A 24,605-nucleotide genomic window follows, 5' to 3' on the forward strand; every position below is an offset into this window, starting at 1 on the left:
CTTTGCACTCAGGCATATACATAAGTAACTGCCAACAATCGGCCACACATTAACTTTTCATCAGATATTTATATACATAATGATAAGGAAAATACATAACAGGCATACATATATATAAATTTGATGCGCATACATAAATCAGCAGTGTACAACTGACTATGGCAAAAAACATAATAAATTTTTATATATGTAAGTCGAATGAACTTAGGTATATGTATGTAAATATGAAAGTTCCAGCATGCATTTGTTTGAGACATCAAGTAAAATAAATTTTTGACCGTGCATGTGCAACAACAAAATTGAATTCTTGAACTCCAAGAGCAGATGTTTTTGCTCTGTAGTAGTTATCATTTATTTTTCTATAAAATATTAAATTTTGTTAGTAAGAAAAAAATATAAATTGTATACGCATATTAACAAAAAATGTTAAAGTTTAATAATGAGCAAACTTACTTTTTTGCATGAAACTTCAATAGACCTTCCTCAACCCACTTCTTGTACTCTTCAATGACATGCCTTGACATATCATCAGATATTATGAAATCATCAAATGCGAATTTTTGTTTCAATTTAGTGATTTCGTCCTCAATGACCTTTGAACCAGAAGCATACTCTGTCAAGTATGGTGACTTAAAAACTTTAGATTTAATCCTGGTCCTCCTGACAGGAATTTTTGCAGCTTAATGTGTCGCAACAACTGCATCAGGAAAATCTAGAGGAATCTGACTAACAGATATGGAATGCGGGCTAACTATTCTTCTGACGGTTTAACAACTTCTAGAGGAAGATCATCCACCAGTGCTGCCAGACCTTCCATTATGGCGTCTAAGTCAGCTTGAGCAGATTTTAAAATTGTACTCAAGTAATCATCCTACTAGTAAATATTATATGTATAGTGCTAGTTTTTTTTAAATGCGTTAGTAAAAGTAGTGTGATGTGTAAAATATTTGAAATGTATACTGAAAAAATGCACTTTATGTATTTACTGGATGCTCTTTATGGATATTCACTGTAATAGATGTTTCAACCTTGGCGTAATTCGATTTCTGATTTACCACAGCTTCGACAAGAGCATCTAATGTGGCAGTTTTAATATCCGCACTGCAACCTTCAATATCCTGGTAGATATGACATAAAACATATACAAAACTAAATCAGTTTATTGTTTTAATTATAAGAGTTAGAATCTGAGATATCCAACCTTAGATTGATTTTGTATAGAGGAATGTGGTTCCCATAAAAAAAAAAACATCCTCCATTATATCATCACCAAACACTTTGCCTAGTGTCACCGACAACCTAAAAATTTAAAATGAGCATTGGATGATTTATGATAACGTTCTCATTTTGATGTACTATATATGCATATTATAATCATATACATAAGTCATATCACATATACATTATAATAACAATATAACTACTAGGCACATCAGTCAAAATTCCCAACAAACTAAACTAAAAATATATCATAAATTTTTATTTTTTTTAAAGATTAAGATAAATTCATATATGAAACAACGTGTAAAACAATTATTTAGGAAAAAATATCTTTTTCCCTTTGTCTTTCAAGCTTGTGGCCATAGCCATCTCTTCGACATTGTCACATGATGGTGCATCCTCCATTATATCATCTCCCATTTTATATTGATTGTGTCTCAACAACAGAGAGAGCCACAACATCGAATTCAACACCCTCCAAGCAAAGAACAACTCCTATTTCTCCATTGAACTCTCTGTCCTCTGCACATTTATCAATCGTTGATATGCACAACGGATACATCACGAACACTGGTTGAGATTCTTAACCTCCACATACAACCGAACACTATTATCATTACAGATATGAAAAGGTGATTCATTGCCGTCAACAACATAACGTACATCAATATTTTTTCAAGATTTGTCAATGTTTAATTCGACAATAATTGACGACATCAACCTCAAATAATTAATTAATTCAGCGACAACGATCCCTTCACTTTTGTAATTAACATATTTTGTTTCGATTCCCCATTGACCAAAATACCTCAAAAAAAATTAGCAATATTCATCTTCTTGAATTTCAATAAATTAGCAATATTCATCTTCTTGAATTTCAATTAATTTTTTTTCTTCAAAAAGATCAAAAAACAGTGCTCAAATTGATTTTGATTTATATTTTTCGTCTTATTTGATTTTTATGTATTTGTTGTTTTCAAAATTAGAATTTCAGTAGTTGTTACATAATTTAAGGGATGCAATAATCCACTTATTAAATTAGTTACGTTAATTACGTCCTTAATGGCAGGGGAATCCGCTATTTTCATTTTAACAATGGTAACAAATTCGCATATACAAAGGTTTCTATGTATATGTCGGCAGTCTTATGTATATGAATTGGGAGAGAGTAAAATAATTAAAGAAGTGGGAGAATGTAAATAATAGTAAAAGGATTGGTATTTATGTTATTTACTAGTTTAGGTGTACGCGCCTTGCGCGTGTACCTTACTTTATTGAGTTTAAACGTTACACTAAATAAGATATTTGTTTAAATAATAAAGATGAATATAATAATTAAATTCAACATCTTTTAAAGAATTTATTTAATTAAACCTAACCTTACCAAAAAAATTTCTCAAAGCCGATCGACATTCATCTACCACCTGTAAACTGCAACAAAACAATAAAACAATATGATGATAAAGACATCAAAACAATATAATTAAATTTAAACTTTACACAAAAATTTCCTCAAAGTCTTCCGACACTCATCTACCACCTGTAAACTATAACAAAATAATACGATAATAGAGATATCAAAATAATACAACTAAACTTTACCTTTAACACAAAAAAAATCTCAAAACAGAGATATAAAAATAATACAATTAAACCTAATTCTTACCTAAAAAAATTCCTCAAAGCCGACCGACATTTATCTACCACCTGTAAATTCATCTAAGACCTGTAAACTACAACAAAATAATACTATAGTGATAAAAAGGCTTCAGTTTTGATGAAACTAATTTTTGTTTGGGCGAAAAAACTACAACAAAATAATACAATAATAATCACAAAGCTTCAGTTTTGATGAAAATAATTCTTGTCTGAGCAAAAATTGACACTAAAAAAATGACTTAAATAAAAACAAAGAAGACATATACACACACATGAATGAAGTTGAAGGCTAGAAAATTAAGCATCCATCAATCTAGATATGCAACCGAATCAAGTTAGATGAGTATCAGTCATATTTTCACAATAAGTAAACCAGTTTCTTCTCTAATTTAATGTGCATCTCAATATTTATAGAAGTATTTTCTTAATAGAGTCCTATTTTAGAAGTATTTTTTTATCCTAGTTTAGAAGTATTTTTCATCTAAAATTTTAGTAACTTATGTTAAGAGAGAGAAAGTAATCTTTTATTTTATTTTAACGTCTTTATATTGACATAATTAGTTAGAATGATATTTATTTCACTTCTTATACAATTACAAATTCAAATTTTTCTTTGTAGTCTCAACTTTTTTTTGCTCCGTTTTCGTCAAGTTGAATTTTCCTAAATTCAAATGTTTTTCCAGTACGTTTTTCTTATGGTAAAGCCCCTCCCCCCTTCAAAATATGGTAATTCTTATTAAAATATTAATTGATTCTCTTTTTATATATTTTAAGAGTCTCATATATTTTAGGAGTCTAGTTAATATACTAAAAATAATTAAATAATAAATTAAAGAAAATAGCGAAAAGATAGTTTTGTCTGAAGGAGAGTCTTTTAATGAAGGGCAAAAAATTCAAATCACTTTTATAAGGGTCTTTACACTTTTAATATATTATAGATATAGATATTGAAATTAGACCATATCATACATTTTAAGAAACAATCAAAACAAATATGATTCTCCTAGTAACCATACCATACCATGAAAAACTACCATCCAAATAGTGTGTAAAATTTCCAAATGTGATTTTTATTATACTTATCTTCATCTCTCTTCAATATATTTTATTCATACAAGTTCAATATCGACCAAAGAACGTCACTACCAGCAACAGAGGCGGATCATGTTGGGTGTCACGTTCATTTGGATTTAATATTTTCGATATGAAAGATACATGTATATGTAATTATTTATTAAAATTACAATAAGTAAAACTTGAATCGATCTAAAAATCATAAGGGTTGAGCTCACAAAATTTAAATCTTAGACTCGTTTCAATCGAAGATACTTCGGAAATAACTTCTATATCTCCACAAGTTAACAGTAAAGTCAACATACAATCTATTACTTGTAAAATTTCACAGACTATGTTATTGTTGTTCCATCAACAAATACTCTAAATTGCACATCAAAGATAGTTTGATGATACACGTATCCCTAAGTTTGTCATACTTATTACTAGAAAAAAAAATTGTAGTGGGACACTCGTATCTTTTTTGGATTTTGGTCATTTCATAATAGACTTGCAATCTTTTATATAGGAGGTGGCCACTGGCCATTAGGGGGCTACAAAAGACAGGTATACAGAAATAACCCTTTGGTTACACAAAACATGCATTCAGTAATTCTTATTTGAGCATTAGAACATTTCGTTGTACTAAATATAAGTTGTTTATTGGTTAGAAAAAAAGAGTAACAATATGCTCCTTATTTTAGTTATTTCATTTATCTAATCATTTAGGTAATTCAAGTATGTATTTTTGATGGTATTCTATAAGGGAGGTCCGGGATTAATTTTCTCCATCTGACTTCTTCTCAGTCTAACTCACCGCACTAGACAACACTTCTTTAAAAATAGTGTATAAATTTGAATTAATCAAACTAGTAAATTAAATATCAAATGGTTATACTAAATTCTAATAAATGAAGAGAAAGGAAATTTCCCTTTGGGCTCCACTTCTCTAAATGGGAACTAGGATATTATTTCTTTCTTTCACTTTTCCATAAAACCAAACAAAGAAACTGTAATATCTTTCTGCCTTTACACTTTCTTGATTTTGACCTCCCTGTCCTTTTCGTTCCTTTTCTGTTCTTCATTTCACTGCTTTCTGAAGAAATCCAAACAAACTAAGGTTGGTCTTTAATTTTTGTCCTTCAAAATCAAGCTTATATCTAGCAGGATATAACTTGTGAAATATTATGGTTCTCTGGAGGAAGGTAGTAGGTACTAAGGTACCCTGCGGAGTTGATCTCCATGCACACAAACTGGCCCGATCAGTACGATAATTGAAAAAGGCAGTTGTTCTAGTTAATTTTATCTGCGCTTTGTATGTTGAACTAGTCTAATATTTGAAGTAGTAGAAAAAACCAATGACTGCCAGGACCATACATCTGGTTGACCATACGTGATATTGAAAATACAAAGTATATTTCTCAGCATTAGTCAATGTAGTCAGCCATATATAGTGCTTGCCAGAACTGTAAGAAATTGTAAACAAATTTATGGACGTCATGTCTACCAGGTCGTCTCTATCGTGAAGATTATGACTGCATTTACCAGTTACCATAACCACCTTTACCATTCCAGGCAGTGATTCCCAGAACAGAGTTCTGATGGAAGCTGTGTGGATGAATCCTCATAGAAGCTGAAACAATTTTAGGGCAGAAACGTGAAAGCTGCACCCGGCAGAACGTGCTTGGTGCAGCTAATGAGCAAACCATAGGAAGTAGAGGTGTAACACCCCGTAGTATTCTCGACTTGATACCACACTTAGTAGCATGCTTAAAGAGCTAACAACCTGAAACTTTTCCAAGTGTTTAAAAGGACTTAGTCATATTTTAAGTTCCTGAATTTCAATGATCCTTAAATCGATCTTTCCGACCTCGAGACGTAGATTTTAAAGTTAATTCATGTTCAAGGATGTAAGGGGCATGTCTTGGGGAAGTTTCAGAATTTTCGAACGAGTGTAAGGGCATGTTTGGATCACCAAAACAGTAGCACGCCGCAATATGCCTGCGTCACCTGCTCCATTTCGGTGCTACGGAACACACGTCGCGCGCTCCATTCCGGCGCTCCGTAGCCCGCTGAATAGCGTGCTCTCATATTTTTCAGTTCCTGTTTCCGCGTATTTGAGGGCAATCAGGTCATTTACCTTACCCAAAACTGTCCAAAACACAAGATTGAAGCCCCCAAAGAGCATTTGTTACATCATCATTCACTTTTCCTCTCCAAGAAAACCCTAAACCCCCCAAAGATCAAGAATCAAGCTCTTACGTCAAGATTTCCAACAAACAAATCAAGATTCGGGTTCTATCCTTCGAACTAAGTAATCTAAGATACGTGGGGCCATCCTAAACTCCTTGGGCATAAGTTTTATGATTTTTATTAAGTTCAAAGATATATAATCATGTTTACAAAGAGGGTTTTGACATGGTTTTGAATAGCATATATTATGAACTTGTTTTGATGAAAGTAAACGTTTGTCTTGAACCCCTTTTATAGAATTGAATTATAACCACGTATACATACGCGTTTTCAGTTTTGCAAAGTTCAATTGAGAGCATAAATGACGCAACCCCTCTCTTGTTTCGATACCTCTTGATTTCACATGTTGTTGGTTGTTCAATTGTATATTTTGAACAACAACAAACCCAGTGTATTCCCACATAGTGAGGTCTGGGGAGGGTAAGATGTACGCAGTCCATACCTCTACCTCTAAAGAAGTAGAAAGGTTGTTTCCGATAGACCCCCGGCTCGAGGCACGGAATACTAAACAAATTCATAGTAAACCATAACATAAATACGACACCCACAAGTAATAGTAAACAGAGAAAAGTAAACAGATTCGTAATAAAGCATGAAACAAGGTATCATAACAAGAATAATACCCGCACCAAGTAATTCCCTACCCTACACCCAAACTGACCTTAGCCTTCTGTCCTAATTCGCGTCCTCCAGATCTTCCTATCTAGGGTCATGTCCTCAATGAGTTGTAACTGCTCCATGTCCCGCCTAATCACCTCTCCCCAGTACTTCTTCGGCCTACCCCTACCCGCCTAAAACCATCCAAAGCTAGCCTCTCACACCTACGAACCAGGGCATCCATGCCCCTCCTCATAACGTGTCTGAACCATCTCAATCGGACTTCCCGCATCTTAATCTAACTCTATCCCCCCTAGTCAGCTCACACATCCAACGCAACATCCGCATTTCCGCCACCTTCATTTTTTGAATGTGAGAGTTCTTAACTGGCCAACACTCCGCTCCATACAACATGGCCGGACGGATTGCCACCCTGTAAAATTTGCCTTTAAGCTTGGGCGGCACCTTCTTATCACACTATACCCCCGAAGCGAGCTTCCACTTCATCTATCCCACCCCAATACGGTGCGAGACATCCTCTTCAATATCACCGTTACCCTGAATCACGGACCCGAGATACTTGAAACTATCCCTCTTACATACCACCTGTGATTCCAACTTCACTACCACCTCATTCTCCAGCCTCACGTCATTAAACTTGCATTCCAAATACTCTGTCTTGCTCCTACTCAACCTGAACCCTTTAGACTCAAGAGTTTGTCTCCACACCTCTAATTCCCGCGTCTCATCAATCAAAACTACATCATCTGCAAAAAGCATACATCAAGGCACCTCTCCTTGAATACGCCGCGTCAACACATCCATCACCAAAGCAAACAAAAAGGGACTAAGAGTAGATTCCTGATGCAATCCTGTCAAGACAGTGAAATGCTCTGAGTCTCCTCCCGCCGTCCTCACCTGAGTTTTAGCTCCATCATACATGTCCTTAATTGCTCTGATATATGCCACCGGGACTCCACTCACCTCCAAGCATCTCCAAAGCACCTCCCTGGGGACTTTGTCGTATGCTTTCTCCAAGTCAATAAACACCATGTGCAGGTCCTTCTTCCTTTCCCTATACTATTCCACCAGCCTCCGTACTAGGTGAATTGCCTCCGTCGTCGAGCGGCCAGGCATAAATCTAAACTGGTTCTCCGAAATAGACATATCCGTCTCAGCCTCACCTCGACCACTCTCTCCCAAATCTTCATAGAATGACTCAATAACTTAATACCCCTATAGTTATTGCAACTCTGAATGTCACCCTTGTTCTTATAAAGAGAGATCATAGTACTCCACCTCCAAGCCTCGGGCATTTTCGCCGTCTTGAAAATTCCATTAAACAATCCAGTCAACCACATTAAACCAGCCTCGCCAGAAAACTTCCAAAAATCCACAGGTAGGTATCTCATCAGGCCCCGTCGCCCTACCCCTTCGCATCCTGCGAACAACCTCTCTAACCTCCTCTACCTTAAAACGTCTACAATAACTAAAATCCCGACACTCCTCTGAGTGCTCCAACTCCCCTAACACAATAGCTTTATCCCCTTCGTCATTCAAGAGCCTATGAAAATACGACTCCCATCTATTCTTAATGTGGCCGTCCTCCACCAACACTGTACCGTCCTCCCCCTTAATGCACTTCACCTGATCGAGGTCACGACCCTTCCTCTCCCTAGCCTTAGCGAGTCTAAACAACTTTTTTTCTCCTCCTTTCTCCTATAACCCCGCATACAAGCTCTCAAATGCTGCCGTCTTAGCCGTAGTAACTGCTAACTTAGCCTCCTTCATAGCTAACTTGTACTCTTTCCTATTTACCTGCTTCTCTTCTTCGTCCTTACTCTCAACCAACTTAGCATACGCCCCTTTCTTGGTCTCCACTTTCTTCTTAACCTCTTCATTCCACCACCAATCCCCCCGATGATGCCCGGCCCGGCCCCTAGAAACACCCAACACCTCACTAGCATTCTCCCTGATGCACCTAGCCACCCTATCCCACATACTATCCACGTTCCCCCTAAACTCCCACACCCCCATTCCCGCCAACTTCTCCCCTATCTCCCACGCATTCATTGGTGTCAAGCCGCCCCACTTAATTCTAGGTCTACACTCCTCACCCCTTCTTTTCTTATCCTTCTTTATACCCAAATTCATAACCAAGAGCCTATGCTGGATCGAAAGATTCTCACTCGGGATGACCTTACAGTCCCTACACAACACCCTATCCCCTTTCCTAAGCAACAAAAAGTCAATCTGGGTCTTGGCTATCGTGCTTCGGAAGGTGATCAGGTGATCGTCCTTCTTCGGGAAGCCCGAGTTCACCACCACCAGCCCAAAGGACCTCGCAAAATCCAATAGAGTAGCCCCCTCTTCATTTTTTTCCCTAAAACCAAAACCACCATGCACATCACTAAAGCCTCCCGGTAACGCCCCAATGTGCCCATTGAAATCTCCTGCTACAACAATCTTCTCCAAGCTAGGCACGCCTCTCACCACCTCATTCAAAGCCTCCCAAAACCGCATCTTCTCCTCCCCATCCAAGCCCACTTGCGGCGCATAAGCACTACACACGTTCAGGGTAAACCCCCCAATGACCAACTTAATAGTCATCAACCTATCGCTGATCCTCTTTACCTCTACTACCTGACCTCTAAGCTCTTCATCTACTAAGATGCCAACTTCATTCCTACGCATCTCGCTCCCAGAGTACCAAAGCTTGTAACCATCCACATCCCTAGCCTTAGACCCTACCCACTTGGTCTCTTGAACACACGCAATATTAATCCTCCTCTTCTAAGAATTTTCACAAGCTCCATGGACTTACCCTAAAGAGTCTCTATATTCCAAGACCCAACGCTCAGCCTACCAACCCTATCAACACGTCTTGCTCTACCGCCCCTGAGGCCAAACCTTGGCCTCCCTCTCACCCCCGCCCTTTCCTCTTCTCCCGCCACCACAACAGCCCCCCGCCCCAACCCCCTCGGACATGACCCTATCCAACCATCAATGCCCACAGCCACTACTACAAGAAAATATAAGAAAATATAAACAATGGTAGTAACAAAGCAGCAGTTAGAAGAAATAATCAAGAAACAAAACTAAACTCAAATAGGGAGAAAAAACAAAACCAAGGTAAGGACAAAACTAACAGTAAGAAAAATAGAGCACAATAATGGCCTGGCACCAAGGACAGCCAAACAAATAATAAGGAGCGGTGCAAGTCACGAATATACTACAGCAGACACGCAAGTCAAGATACAGGAGATAGTACGATAAATAATATGAAGCAACATAAGAGGTTCAGAAATAGCAAGACAATAAAGACACTATCAAAGTATACACTATATCCAAATTTTAAGAACTAATAGAAATCCAAATCACAGATAGGAAATCCCACGCAAATTACAGGCAACAAAAATATTGAAAAATCACGTGATAAAATAAAGTTAAAGAGTTAGAAGTCACCAAAAATACGTATATCATGTAATCTGCTCTTGCTTGTTGTGCTGGAACCTGGCAAACTGGGTCGCCGAAATCACTTCGCCGGAAAGTCGCCGGCTCGGATCTGGACAGTAGTTGCAATATCCGGTAGCGACCCCCACCTGAATTTTGTGGCTCCGCCGCCTTCACCACCGACGTCCGTCGAACCAGTCGAACCAGTTCACCGAATCCGATCGCGGACCAGTAATCAGCAAGTTGCTGCCTTCGCAAATCTGCTGATAGTGGAGAGGGGAGAGAGGGAGGGAGGGGGAAAGGGAGAGAGGGAGGGAGGGGGAAAGAGAGGAAGACCAAGAAAGAGAGGGAGAGAGAAGTGTGCCTACCTGTCGCTGGTGTTGTTTCGCCGCCGGCGTCTACTTCACAGAGACTGACCAGTCACGTCAAAGAGAATGCAGGGGAAGGGAGAGACCAAGGAAAAGAGATGGAGCAACGTACTTACCTGTCGCCGGCATCTGCTTCAACGGCGACGGCACGGTCTGTATACAAATTTTGAATTTTGAGCAGAATCCAAGTACCAAAATTGAATTTTGAGGGAAACCCAAGTTGTGAAATTGGATTTAGAGGGAAACCAGAAGGGAATTTGGAATCCGATGAGTAATTCCGGCGACAAATCTAGGGTTTGGGCGGTAGAAGGAGGAAAGAGAAAGAGGAGAGAGAGCTTCAACACAACTTTAATATATCGTCTATGTAAAAGAAAAATTATACTATCATGTCATTCCCAATTGTATATTTTGAAGTAAGAGATAACTGTTTTACTATTGATATGGACTTGATATTGGTTGTAAATTGAAGAGAGGGTGTTTTCTTGCTTGTAAATGTTAAAATGATTATTGAAAGAATTGCATGGTTTGCTACAAAGTAATTGACCACCACATGTTTAAGAATTGAAAGAGAGAATCTTTGCATAAGTTTTCATATATTTCGAAACACAAATTCTCTCGTACTGTTTGAATGATTTGGTGGTCCAAACATTATGTTTTAAATGAAAAGACTGTAACATGATATTTTATGGCTTATCCGACTTGCAAGTCTTGGTATGACGATAAACAGACAAATGCCATAATAGACTCAGACCAGACCAGACCACTGAAAGTTTTCAGACATTAGACCACTTTTCAGAAAGACGCGTGATTTAAAATGTTAAAAATAGGCTTAAAGAGAGTTAGATGGTTACTCGAAGAAGGCATGAGTGTAAGGCTCATCCCTGGAAACCGAGTTTTGCCGATTCGGGTGATATGATTGGCTAACACCAATGTATACATGTCATTGAGACACTGGTATACTAGACGTGTATGTAGGACCCCTATCCTTGCGGCAAACTTGAAAGTGGGGGCTTGGCCGACTAGTTAATGGCGGACCCATATAGCCCGTGGGTACTAGACTTGTAGGGTGTACCATCTAGCTTAAAGAGTGAGTCATGATTTCAAAGAATTGTTTCAAAGTCTTTTAAGTAAGCCCATGTGTTTTCATATATTGTATGTAAAATGTTTTATGAATTGCCCTCATGTATGTTGTATAAAAGAATGCTATTTTGGATTGCTCTACGTACCAGTACATCTGTATTGACTCCTATATTTCAGGATTTGAGGCTCAGTCCCGGGGTCCCGCTAAGCAGTAGATTGATCCTGTCAGAAGTCACAGCTGGTGAGTCTCCTTTACTTCGGAAGGCCTGGTTATGGAACATTGTTATTTTATTTGGGTTTATGGTCTAACTGGGGGCCTTGTCCCAGTTTTCAGACAGATATTGTTTTTGTGTTATTAGAGATTTCGCAGACTAATGTCATGAATCTTGAATGTTATGAACTTCATCTCGTATTTGTTCAGTTGAATTAAGAGACTGACCATGTTTCCGTTTCGTTAATTTTCGCATTTCTTTATATTGTATGGACGTTGTGCATGATTGCCAGATAGAAAAAAAGGGCGCTCAGGCCTTCATGGCTTGGGATGCTCGTCGCGGCCTGGGCCTCGGTTCGGATCGTGACAAACTTGGTACCAGAGCACAGTTCATGGTCCCAGGGTGTCTGCGAAATCGCGTCGGGTAGAGTCCTGTTCATGGGTGTATAGCGCACCACACTTATAAGCAGGGGGCTACAAGGTGTTTAGGAATGTCTCTCTTCTTTGCATGATTTAGTTCGTGCTATAGAGTCTGTACGTCCTCTACTCAATGATTTCCTATATTTCAGAAAGTTAACATGCCTCCCCGTAGATCCAACGAACAGAATGCCCAAGCTGAGGATGTCCGCCCTACCCATAGGATGCGGACTCGTATTAGAGCTCGTACCCTAGAGTTTGTTGCTACTCTAGGAGTTCCTCCTGTTCAGACTAGTCCACCTCGGTGTAATACCCCGTACTTTTTCTTAGCTTGAAATCGTCCCAAGGATGTTAGAAGCTTGCTTTGAAATATGAATCCACTTTTGTACATGTGGTATTTTTAAGATTTTCACTTATATTCATGTGGAAAAGTGAATTAGCTTTCCAACGATACCAATTTCGTCCAAATCCGGTATCAGAGTAAAAAGTTATGGACATTTTACTCAGAGCTGTCAGAATCGCCCAGGTGCGACGGCCAGGTTGGCGGACCGTCGCCTTGACCGTCGCAGCCAAGGCAGTGAGGCAACCTTCTGGATAAGGTGCAACGGACAGGTTGTAAATGTTAAAATGATTATTGAAAGAATTGCATGGTTTGCTACAAAGTAATTGACCACCACATGTTTAAGAATTGAAAGAGGGAATCTTTGCATAAGTTTTCATATATTTCGAAATACAAATTCTCTTGTACTGTTTGAATGATTTGATGGTTCAAACATTATGTTTTAAATGAAACGACTGTAACATGATATTTTATGGCTTATCCGACTTGCAAGTCTTGGTAAGACGATAAACAGACAAATGCCATAACAGACTCACACTAAACCACAGAAAGTTTACAGACATTAGACCACTTTTCAGAAAGACACATGATTTAAAATATTAAAAATAGGCTTAAGGAAAGTTAGATGGTTACCCGAAGAAGGCATGAGTGTAAGGGCTCATCGCTGGAAACCGAGTTTTGCCAATTCGGGTGATAAGATTAGCTAACGCCAATGTATACTTGTCCTTGAGACACTGGTATACTAGACTAGTATGTAGGACCCTTATCCTTGCGGCAAACTTGGATGTGGGGGCTTGGCCAACGAGTTAATTGCGGACCCATATAGCCCGTAGGTACTAGACTTGTAGGGTGTACCATCTAGCTCAGAAGTAAGACAAAGAGCGAGTCATGATTTCAAAGAATTGTTTCAAAGTCTTTTAAGTATGCCCATATGTTTTCATATATCGTATGTAAAATGTTTTATGAATTGCCCTCATGTATGTTGTATAAAAGAACGCTATTTTGGATTGCTCTGCATACCATTACATCTGTATTGACTCCTATATTTCAGGATCTGAGGCTCAGTCCCAAGTCCCACTAAGCAGTAGATTGATCCTGTCAGAAGTCCCAGTTGGTGAGCCTCCCTTACTTCGAAAGGCCCGGTTATGGAACATTATTATTTTATTTGGGTTTATGGTCCGACTGGGGCCTTGTCCCAGTTTTCAGACAGATATTGTTTTCATGTTATTAGAGATTTCGCAGAGTAGTGTCATGAATCTTGAATGCTATAAACTTAATCTCGTATTTGTTCAGTTGAATTAAGAGATTGACTATGTTTCCGTTTTGTTAAATTTCCGCATTTCTTTATATTGTATGGACGTTGTGCATGATTGCCAGATAGAAAAAGGGGCGCTCAGGCCTTCACGGCTTGGGATGCTTGTCGCGGCCTTGAGCCTCGGTTTGGGTCGTGATAAGAGAAGAGTAGATAATTTTAAACAGCAAAGTAGCCCAGAGATGGAAGAGATTTCTAAGTAGGGTAGTACCACGAAATTCTTGTCCAATCCACAGAAACGCAAATGCACTCCATTCAGATTATGTTCTTCATTTCATGCTTTGAGCAATCTCACGGGACGGGAAAGAATTTCTGTTGCTTCTCTTGAATGCTTTAACGGTTAGGATTGCCGCAATAACATCACCTCTAGCCAATCAAGCATCATTGTCATTGGACTGAATCAATGATATTGAGGAAGTCAGTCAGATCCTTCTTCTCCACTAAATTATCGATATTTAATAGTGATAATATAATATGTGGTAGCCCCGTGCACAAAGCATCTAGCATTAGCAGGGTACGGGGAGGGCCGCACCCCAAGAGTGTGATTTAGACAACATATCCTAATACAAACATTAGTGGTTGCTTCTACAGCTCGAACGCGTGACCTTAGGTAACACGGAGACAACTTTATTGCTGCTCCAAAGCTCCCCTCCAGTGATAATATAAGATACAACAATATACCCAGATCCCAGTGTAATCCCATAAAGTGGGGGAGTGATAATATAATACAGAAAACATAATTAGAAAATACTGATGATCCCTAAACAAGAAATACTTCATTTTTGGTAAAATCTTTGCGTCGCTTGCCAGATATTAGTTTGATTTCCAAACCAAACTTGTTTCTGTTTGGTTTGGAAACCAAACCAAATTGTTCTCTGTTGAGTTTACGCCCAAAAATTCCTAATCAAATGATGTAAAAAAAGGTGTTACCTAACACTACCCAAATAAGTTCCATGTTCATACTGATGCACCACTCTATGCAGTTGGATGTATGTTCTTGATAACAGCTAATAATAGAATTCATGCATCTGCAAACCAATATGTAAATCTTTAACTTACCTGATTCACTTTTGTTTGAGGCCTCCCCTGAAAAATCCTTGTACTCTTAGGAAATGATAAATCCTTGTCCTCTTAGGCTGCTCTTTACTCATAAAGCATCTTGGGAGGCAAATCTCACTATGGACAATCTGAGACAGCAGAAAAGTATATAAATTAACTGCCGTGAACTATCAAAAGAAGCTGAGGGAAATTCAAATCGGCGTCATGCAAAAGAGGTTTGATAAGCTTGCTTAGCAGCTTAGATAGTTTCACAGCATCAAACCTTGGTTTGCAAGTGCAATCCGAAAAATGTGGAAGTCTAGAAGACCCCAAACATTTTCAGTGATCCCACAAGACAGAGCATGATAAGCTTGCTTAGCAGCTTCTTGACGTTCTTCCAAAAGCTTTGCATCACTAAGAAGGTTGCTGAGAGCTTCGACAAGAATGTGTCCAGAAACCTGTCAGAGCAAAGAAGTCTGACAAGGACCTCAAAGAGGAAGATAAAAATCATATATAATGTAAACCACAATAAATATTTCAATATGCTGACGCCTCTGTGATAACAGTACTTTCAGCTCTTCAGACTTGTAAGTGCATAATTCTCTACAGAACTACGCTCTGAAATTAGTCCCTTGCCGCTGCAGGTTCATCAGTACCAATTTATATAAACACTATAATTGAATTATCTTTCTAGTTAAGATTGTACTCTTGAAAATTAAAGGTACATTATCAATTTACATATCTCACACACTTCATACGGATACTTCACTCTTACAGTACTACGCTATCTAGAGCATTCAGAATTTCCGCAGAAGATAACCTGGTTCTTGAAACTTTTGTCAGTCAAAGGCTATTGACCTTTTCTTTATGAAGTAAGAAATTTCATTTAAGGCACCTAGAAAATGGAAATTCGTACAAAAGACAGATAGCTCCAGTACAATGGATGTGCATTCTAGGAGATTGACAGGGAGCTAACAAATCCAAAATTTGCAGTCAAAGACTATTGACTAAAAGATTGCTACTTATAGGAGTCTTGACTAGCTTTATTTTCTTATTTCTTTTTCATATCATTCAATAAGAGCTATTGAACAAGATACTTCCATCCCTACTAGTAGACGCACTTCTATGACTATGGGTACATCGAATAAGAAACTACAAGACACATGCATAACACTATGACTATGGGTACATCGACAAACAAAGCACTCCTCCCTACTAGTAGACGCACTTCTACCCACTAACCCTCTACCCTAATCCGAAACAAGACACCCACAGATTAATACTATGAACTATCTATCCGAAATCACAAATATCACCAAAACACCACAAATAAGAACTACAAGACACGTGCATAACACTATGACTATAGGTACATCGACAAACAAAGCACTCCTCCCTACTAGTAAGGACGCACTCCTACCCACTAACCTTCTACCCTAATCCGCGTCCTCCACACCTTCCTATCAAGGGTCATGTCCTCTAGAAGCTGTAACTGCTCCATGTCATGCCTAATCACAAAAGAATAAACAAAAGAGTCAAAGTAAGTATCCAGACCTGTAATACTGACAAAGGATTCAAGCGTTGCATCTGTGTTGCCATATGAGAGAAATGACCTATATAAGGACCTGATAATTTAATCAACAGAAAAAACTGATATAAATATATGTTATGCACCAGATAAGAATCAAACTTGAAACTTTACTTCAAATTAACCAGGCACTCAAACGAAACGAAGGAAAGAAGCCTTGATCCCAAACTAGCTGCGGATTGGATCCAAGTTCTATCTAAAAGACAGGAAATGAATTGACCAGTCAAAATAGCACAGCCTGCTGCAGCAGCTTCTGAAATATTATGACCAGCTGAACCTGGTAGAAATGAACCTCCAATCACAGCTATTGGTGTTAGCCTGTAAAACTTTTGTAATTCACCTATAGAACAAAATAATAAGAATATCAATAACTTTGTTAATACAGCTCCACAACAGCAAGCAAAACAGAAGTATTTCATCCGTAAAAATTAGTGTACCTAGTGTCTAGCTTATGTAGGCAAATATCTGAATTTACATATAAGGAAATTGTTATATGGTGTGGATAGGCTCAACAAATAAGTTTTAGTTCTTATGAAGGTATAGATTCTTTTGGGGTTAGATTGTCGACTTACTTCTCATATGCAAACTAGATATTCTCTATAGGTGAAATACAAGGAAAATTTGTGAGATAACAAAAACTTCTAGCTATCTATACCTTGTTGAAGCATGTGGGTCCACATCATGTAAAAGTTTAATCTAGAAGAGAGATGAGATCATTAATTCATATGCACAGCACCCTAGTCATACTAGACACTTTGACCCACATCTAGAACAAAGCATATTAGCAACAAGATCTAAACTCTTTCTGATTTTCTCTTGTGTGCTTAGTTTGTTAGAATTCACAAAAATGTGCGATGGAGATCATTCGACTATTTCACCTGGAAAATAATTGCTCACTAACTTTTTTAAAGGGAAATACAATGGTAAAGCTTAAACAGATCTAAACAGAAAATCCAAGTCAGGTAGCTAGAGGAATTTATCATATAGCCAAAAGAGGTTAACCTAATGTGTCAACCACATATATGTTTGTCCCTGGCATGAGCTTATCATGACGTGACCGTAATGCTACCCTTACTCCATCTTTCTCCAATTCCTGCACAAGTTGAGGAAGACAACATAAATCCAGCCTTGACAAAAAAAGGGCGTAATATAAAAGTTCCATGTTATGAGATAAAAGCCTCTTTGACATCAATCGGGAGGACTTTTTTTTTTTATAACCGTGGTGTCTGGGCCAGCTTGCGCGCACCTCGACTAATTCCACGGGATACCTGCAACCTCCCATCAACAACAGATACCAGGTAACTCTGTCCACCAAGGCTAGAATAGATGAAAAGAAATCACCTAGTGTTTGTCACTGTTGGGAATTGAACCTGAGACCTCATTGTGCTCAATCCAACTCATTGAACCACCAGGCCACACCCTTACCCTTGAGTGCAATCCCGAGGACATTTTTAATGAAAAGAAAGAAGTGAAATGGAGGTTCATTATGAATGGAAACAAGTGGTTGTCGGTCCTGTCACCAGTAGAGTTTAAATGAATGTCCGGTCCTTAATGGGTTTGATTGCACTTTGAGGGGACCTAGTCTTTTTTCTGTGGAGATACTTTTTTGAGTTTAAATGTGGCTGGAAATCGCCTGACCTTGATGGAATTTCTTCTACCATCTCTATGACAAACAATTATCCCTTCCTTTCTCAGTTCGAATGAGACCACAGAAGAGTTTCAATTTAATTATTGCCTAAAGATGGAAAAAGTTATACCCGTCTGACAAGCCTTTCCTTAGCCATCCATCTCAAAGAGTATAATATCAGTGTTGATAGCTTAATTAGAACCTGTTGGGCAAGGGACTTCCCTATTAGCAACTTGGGATGGCTAAGAAGGGTTTCATCGTCCCTATCCAAGTCTTGGTTCATCATGATCCCTCTAAATCTTTTGGTTTAAAGTCAAAACGGATGCTTTTCTCTGTTTAACTAACAGAATATGGCTTTTTTCAAGTATTTTTATGTTTGCTTGACAAATTTCTTGCTCTGGAACTATAATGCAATATCAGGAACCCATCCAACTCTTTCCTTCATTACCCACTGGGTGGACATGACAATGAGGATGAATATGAGCTTAAAGAACAGATCCAGATCATTCAAGAGTTCATTAGACAGTTTGATAAAGCATTTGAGCGTGATCATGGTTATATAACTTAGTGATTCGGTCAAGTTAACGTTCAAAAGAGAGAAGTTAGGGCAATTAGAGATGGACAGAGATAGATTATGAATAAAGTAATAAATTCTAATAGGCTGGAACACAAATCATACCAAAGCAATTTGTTCTCCATGCTGAGGATGCCGAGGCACAATGATGGTAATGATATCCGGATGTATTTCCTTTAGTGCGTTGTGCACTGCCAACATAACTGCATATCGATGTTGTCACAAATCCAATCAGAATGCACAGCAACTTTAGTCATATGCAAATTCAAAGTCATCAGACTATGAGTTACACTCTATTCACTGTTTTCTGCACTATCCCGAGAGCAGAAGGTTACTCACGTCATATGGAAAACCCCTCTTCACTTTACCTTTCGACTAAGACAGACACTGATTACCATAAAACACACAATCAATACATGCATCTTTTTAGGAAAAAAAAAGTAGAACAGAGCTCTTTTTTTAATAAGTTAGAAGTGGAAAAAACATGCTTATGTTAAATTGAGAAGTTACAAAGCGCAGACGGCCTTGAACTTTGTTAACTGAAGTGGAATCCAAGGTCAAGCTGAACACTAATTTCTTTTTTACTTGAACAGTGATTGTATGACAACAGACTTCGGAAGTTTTATTGCTCAGTCCTAGACTCATTCAACCAAATAGAAGTCATAAATAGAGAGTTTTAAGAGTTCAGTACCCTCTTAGCCTCTCTTGAACAATTTAGAGAAAATTGTAAGGGGATTAAAAAGAAACACATACACAGAACACAGTTTGTTCTCACACAGGCCTGCATGAGCCCAAGCTCAGACTACTACCAGGTATAATGTAACAGAAAATAAGGGGCCTTTATGAACCTCTTATCTAACACCTTCACTTCGAGTTTGAGATTCTTTTCATTTCTTCATCTCCATGAAAAGTAACTCGAAATTCTTTTCATTACTTCACCTCCATTAAAAGTATTTAATACATGACAAGACACTATATTGCAAGAAAATTACCTTTTTCTTCACCTTTATGAATAGAAGACGCCATCCAGACCTTTCTGTTCATAAGCTGTACCTGCAACTCTTCCAGCGCTCTTTGATCCCCTTCATTTGTGTCAATGTTCCCAACAGCTAAATGAAAAAAGACGAGGAAGTGAGAACAAGGGTATAATAAATGCCTGCTCTCTGGTAAGCAGTGGTAGATGAAACAAATATTTCTGAACCTGAAAATAAAGAAGTCATCTGTGTATTTCTAAGGCACTAACAAGAAACAACTAATCATAGTAAACTAATGGAATATAAAAATGAATTTATTATGAGTGTTAGTAGTTTTATCATATCATGTAAGCTAATAAAGTCTTTGTTTTTGGCCATACCATACTTAAGGTCACCGCAAAAATTTATGATGAAGGGTGGACACTGCAGCAGTTGAAAGCGAATTGCCTGGGTAGTGCTCTTTATAGAAATAAAAATCAGAATTTAAAGGTAAAAGGACGTCTTTAAAATCCAAACACTTCAATGATAATATATGAGATACGTACCAGTGGAAGAACCAGCAAGAATTTAGAGAGCATTAATGATGTCAGAGAATTAATATACGGCTGAGACCAACTGTCATAAGATTTTACAGACATTCGAGCATTAAGCAATGCAAGTGCAATCTGAGTAACAAAACGGATGAGTGTAAGCAGAGAATCAAACATACTACACTGACATACAAGTGAATACAATGAGAATTAAAAAGAAAAGGAACAAGATAGATGATAAACCACAGAACAGGGTGTCTGGACGATAACAATGGTTAAACTAAATAGTGTTCTCATGAAAAAATTAAATGAAATTGGCATTAAATCCTTGGCAGAAAATATAAGCCTTAAGACACAAATAGTTACAATAACAGGCATCTCTCAGTTCAGAAGCATACAGAAACGATGTTTACCAACCCTATTTTTTGCAGCACCTATAATCAGGTTTGGCCAGAGTTCACTTTCCATTAACATGATTGCACTTGGCTTCCAATAACGAAGGAAAGCATCAACAGCACCAGGTGTGTCAACTGGAGAAAACTGGTAAATTAGTAAAACAAATACATGTTAGAGATGCTCCATCTCTATCTTCTAACTTTGGTAAGAAAACAACGTATAAAAATAAATTGCTAGTCGTAATTTTGGATAAAAAATTAAGTCAGTTTTATACGTAGAAATAGCCAGGTCAGAAGGAAAAATATTCAGAAGAAACATTTGAGCACACAAAGAAATGCGAGAACATCATAAGGACTCTGAAAAATAACAGCGAGAGATTCATCCAGTGTGGTCAGAAGAAAGAGAGGGAGAAAACAAGCTAACAGCATGGAAGAAGAGTCTAGGGTGTGATCTTCTGTTTTTAGATTTCACTACGCTTGAAAGGAAAGTTGGTGTTCTGTCGGATAACTCAACTTAGTGACATCTATCAAGCAAAATGTAACTTATGCATCAGTCTTAAGGAAATAGAACAAGTACCTGATAAATGACATTTTCTGGAAGCTGGTGCTTTATTACCTCACTGTAAGAAAAAAAGAATTAGGTATTAAATATGAATTGGCTTTTCCGCAGAGCATGAAAAGAGAAGTGAAAATAACGCCCACATTAACCGGAAGTTGTTAAATGAACAAATTGGAAAATACATATCAGTGAACAAGTTAAAGTAAATAGCATACTGAAAAGCACAATATTTTGTATTTGCATCAACTAATTTAAGACACATCTGTTGCTCATCACAAATAGGTCTATTCACATTGTTGTGATCCAATAAGTTAGATATGCACTACGAGGAATCTCGAACATAACTTGCCTTCCAATACTATTAAAAACGTAAACACATTCTCAAATAGGTCTTTCTTTTCTTCTGAAAAATTGCATGCTTGAAAGACTGGCCTTTTTCTTTGTTGCCCCATGGCTTAGTTCAAATGACAAAGGTTGAGGGATTTGTGACTTAGGTCACAGATTCAAGCCCCATGCCATGTGAACTACACTTGGTACCTAAGTTGAGAAGGGTGAACCCATCATCTCCGGGTTTCGACGACTACAGTTGGTCCTAAGGATTGGCCCAAGACGGATTTCTCGAACATAAAAGAAATAGATTATTTTTAAAAATGCTAAGAACAGATAACAACGATAAAAGTAAAAAACTTTCTCTGCAGACAATCAGGTTTGCATTCCTAAAGCCAGTGAAAAGACAAGTAATAACTCACAAATCAATACACTAAACTGGATTGTTAAAATCAAGGATGTCTCGTGTCATTATTTTTACCATAATCACATGAATTACCTCTTTTCAGACATTTCCCCAAAACCTTCCATTTTTTGCAGAAGAAAACTAAACTGTAGCTGTTTATAACAAAGGATTAAAATAAAAGTATTATAGACTTTGAATTCGAACTGAAACTTACAATGCTGATGTGGTGGTTGTCGTCATCAAGACAGTTACATCAGGCCTCCTCTCTATGCAGCATTTGATCACAGGAATCGCACACATTCCTTCACCTAATTCCACATAGTAACAAACAAATTAAGATAACATTTTCAAATTAGGATGAAAAAGGAAAATGAAACAGACAAATAATATGAGTACTCTCTCTGTCCAAATTTATGTGCACGTTTTCTTTTTTTGTGCGTCCCCAAAAAGAATGTCATTTTTCTACAATCAGATATAATATAACTCTAAAATTCATCTTTAACCCTTACTGAAATGATTTATTGCCACAAATGGCTAATAGCTTGTTTGGCCAAACTTCTAAAATTGACTTATTCTTTAAAAAAAAAGTACTTTTGTACGAAACAGTTTGTGTGGCCAATAGTTTTAAAAGCACCTCTGCGCATCAATTAGTGTTTGATTAAACTTTTTAAACGTGTTTATAATGTATTTTTCTCAAAAGTGTTTTTCAACAAAGTGTTTCTAGGGAGAAAATACATTTTTAGTTTCTGAAAAACAGCTTCCACTACTCTCCATAAGCTCTTATTTTCTTCCAAAAGCTTGGCCAAACACGTCACATTTTTTTATTTATACTTAGCACTTTTAAACTAAGTATTCTTTTCTATTTTTAACTCTGTGCAAAGATGAGAGAATCACATAAATTGAGAGGAAGAGAGCATAGATCAACAACTTGAACAACAATTACACAGTACACAATCATCTAATTACAAGTATATATACGAATACACGCATTCTGATATGCATATGAGTCTCTTTGCTTGTGCGCCTGTGCATGGAATAGAAAATAGAGAGTAGTGTGTTTGGATGGTTGTTACCCATCATATTGTATTGTATTGTTACTATCATTATCATGTTTGTTTTGATTGTTACTTAAATCTTCGATCGTTCCATCACTAAAACGATATAATCTATCCAACCATTGTATTCATTAAAACAACACAACGGAAAAGAGACAAATATACTCCTAAATTGTGATAAATGATATGTATACATCCTTCATCATACTTTGGGTGCACATATGCCCTACCGTTAGTGTGAGGGACATATACGCACCATTTCATTAAGGATATGAACATATGCAGGGGCGGAGCTAGCTAATAGTGAGGGGATCCGAACCCCATTCGATGAAAAATTATACTATTTATACAAGTTTAAAATTATTTTTTATGTATATATAGCAGATGTTGAACCCCTTCGACTAGTTATTTTGTTCACATTTTTCGATTTTGAACCCTTAATTACGATGTTGGCTCCGCCACTAGGCATATGTGTATACAAAGCATGATGAAAGGAATTTACGTACCATTTATGGATATCTTTGTCCCTTTTCCATTAGAACAATAAAAGTACTATACACTACAATAAATTATCCAAACAGATGTGTAAGTATATAGACATGATTAAAAAAAAAAGAGGGAGAAGGAGAGTGACCAAGTGAAACAGCGTGGAACCAGAAGAGAGGTCCAGGGGGCCGAGAGTGAGAAGGGACGCCCAAACGCTCGCGCCAGCGAAGAGCATGTTCAAGGCCTCGGAGTTTGCGCCACCGCAGGTGAAGATGAATAAGCGGCGATAGTCCATAAGTTAACGCTCTGTATATTCTGTATACAAATTCACCTCTCTCCATTCCCATTTTTACTATTCTTCTGACCTAGCTAGCTGTGTTAGACTATTAACACTGCCCATTTGTGAGGGAAGGGAAAACAAAGAAAACCAAAAAAGAAAAAAATAAATCATTTGGAGCAGGAGTTAGAATTTAAGTAGCCGTTTCTCATCAAAATTACTTTTTATCGAGTTGAGTGGAGTTGGAGTTGGAGTTGGAGTTCATCATATTTTTTTAATTTTTAGACTTTTGAAAAAAAAATTAAATATAATTTTATGTCCTCAACTTTGAAAAATTATCATCAGCTACTAATTTACCTACTAACATATAATAAAATGTTCAAAAAATAATTTATATGTCTTTAATTGATAAAATAATTAACAACAAACTAATTATTATGATTGTTACTCTTCTAAAATTTGAATAAAAATATCATAAACATGAACTAAATAAGTTTATCTAACCATAATCGATTAAATAAAAAAATATATTTTGATAAATATGATTGATGGATATAAATATATTTTATATATTCTTAAATTTGTTGATGAAAATTCTTAATTAATTTCATTTAAATTAATTATTTTATTGAATTTGGTCTTTTAAAAAACATTTACGGATGAATTCTTTATGAATAGATTAATACTAATTTTTTGTTTTTTCTTTATTGATGATATTGATTTTCCTTGAATATTATTGCATCGTAAATATGAATCGTTACGTTATGTTTGATGAGGGACTTTATTGACCACTTTTTAATAATTT

General features: G+C 37.2%; 1 protein-coding gene across 9 annotated transcripts in view; it reads right to left on the reverse strand.

Moving 5' to 3' along the window:
• Positions 1-23,999, reverse strand: part of LOC107843617 (probable 3-deoxy-D-manno-octulosonic acid transferase, mitochondrial) — a 35,640-nt gene extending 11,641 nt beyond the window's left edge. For 3 of the 9 annotated variants that reach the window (XM_016687946.2, XM_016687942.2, XM_047397252.1), the window contains exons 1-13: positions 23,672-23,982; positions 22,197-22,290; positions 21,268-21,310; positions 20,713-20,835; positions 20,311-20,430; positions 20,146-20,224; positions 19,784-19,900; positions 18,897-18,994; positions 17,593-17,683; positions 16,811-16,930; positions 16,557-16,627; positions 15,286-15,460; positions 15,024-15,151 (exon numbers count right to left, since the gene is read on the reverse strand). In XM_016687946.2, coding sequence (XP_016543432.1) covers positions 15,141-15,151; positions 15,286-15,460; positions 16,557-16,627; positions 16,811-16,930; positions 17,593-17,683; positions 18,897-18,994; positions 19,784-19,900; positions 20,146-20,224; positions 20,311-20,430; positions 20,713-20,835; positions 21,268-21,310; positions 22,197-22,290; positions 23,672-23,870 — 1,341 coding nt within the window. In that variant the 5' untranslated portion in view covers positions 23,871-23,982 and the 3' untranslated portion in view covers positions 15,024-15,140. Of the gene's footprint in view, positions 1-2,896; positions 2,955-4,325; positions 5,030-14,175; positions 15,152-15,285; positions 15,461-16,556; positions 16,628-16,704; positions 16,931-17,592; positions 17,684-18,896; positions 18,995-19,783; positions 19,901-20,145; positions 20,225-20,310; positions 20,431-20,712; positions 20,836-21,267; positions 21,311-22,196; positions 22,291-23,671 lie in introns of those variants that run through there. The other 6 variants (XM_016687945.2, XM_016687947.2, XM_047397254.1 and 3 more) reach the window with 6 other exon arrangements.
• Between the last annotated feature and the right edge of the window lie 606 nt (positions 24,000-24,605).

This window comes from Capsicum annuum, chromosome 10 (genome assembly GCF_002878395.1).
Source record: "Capsicum annuum cultivar UCD-10X-F1 chromosome 10, UCD10Xv1.1, whole genome shotgun sequence".
NCBI lineage: Eukaryota > Viridiplantae > Streptophyta > Magnoliopsida > Solanales > Solanaceae > Capsicum > Capsicum annuum.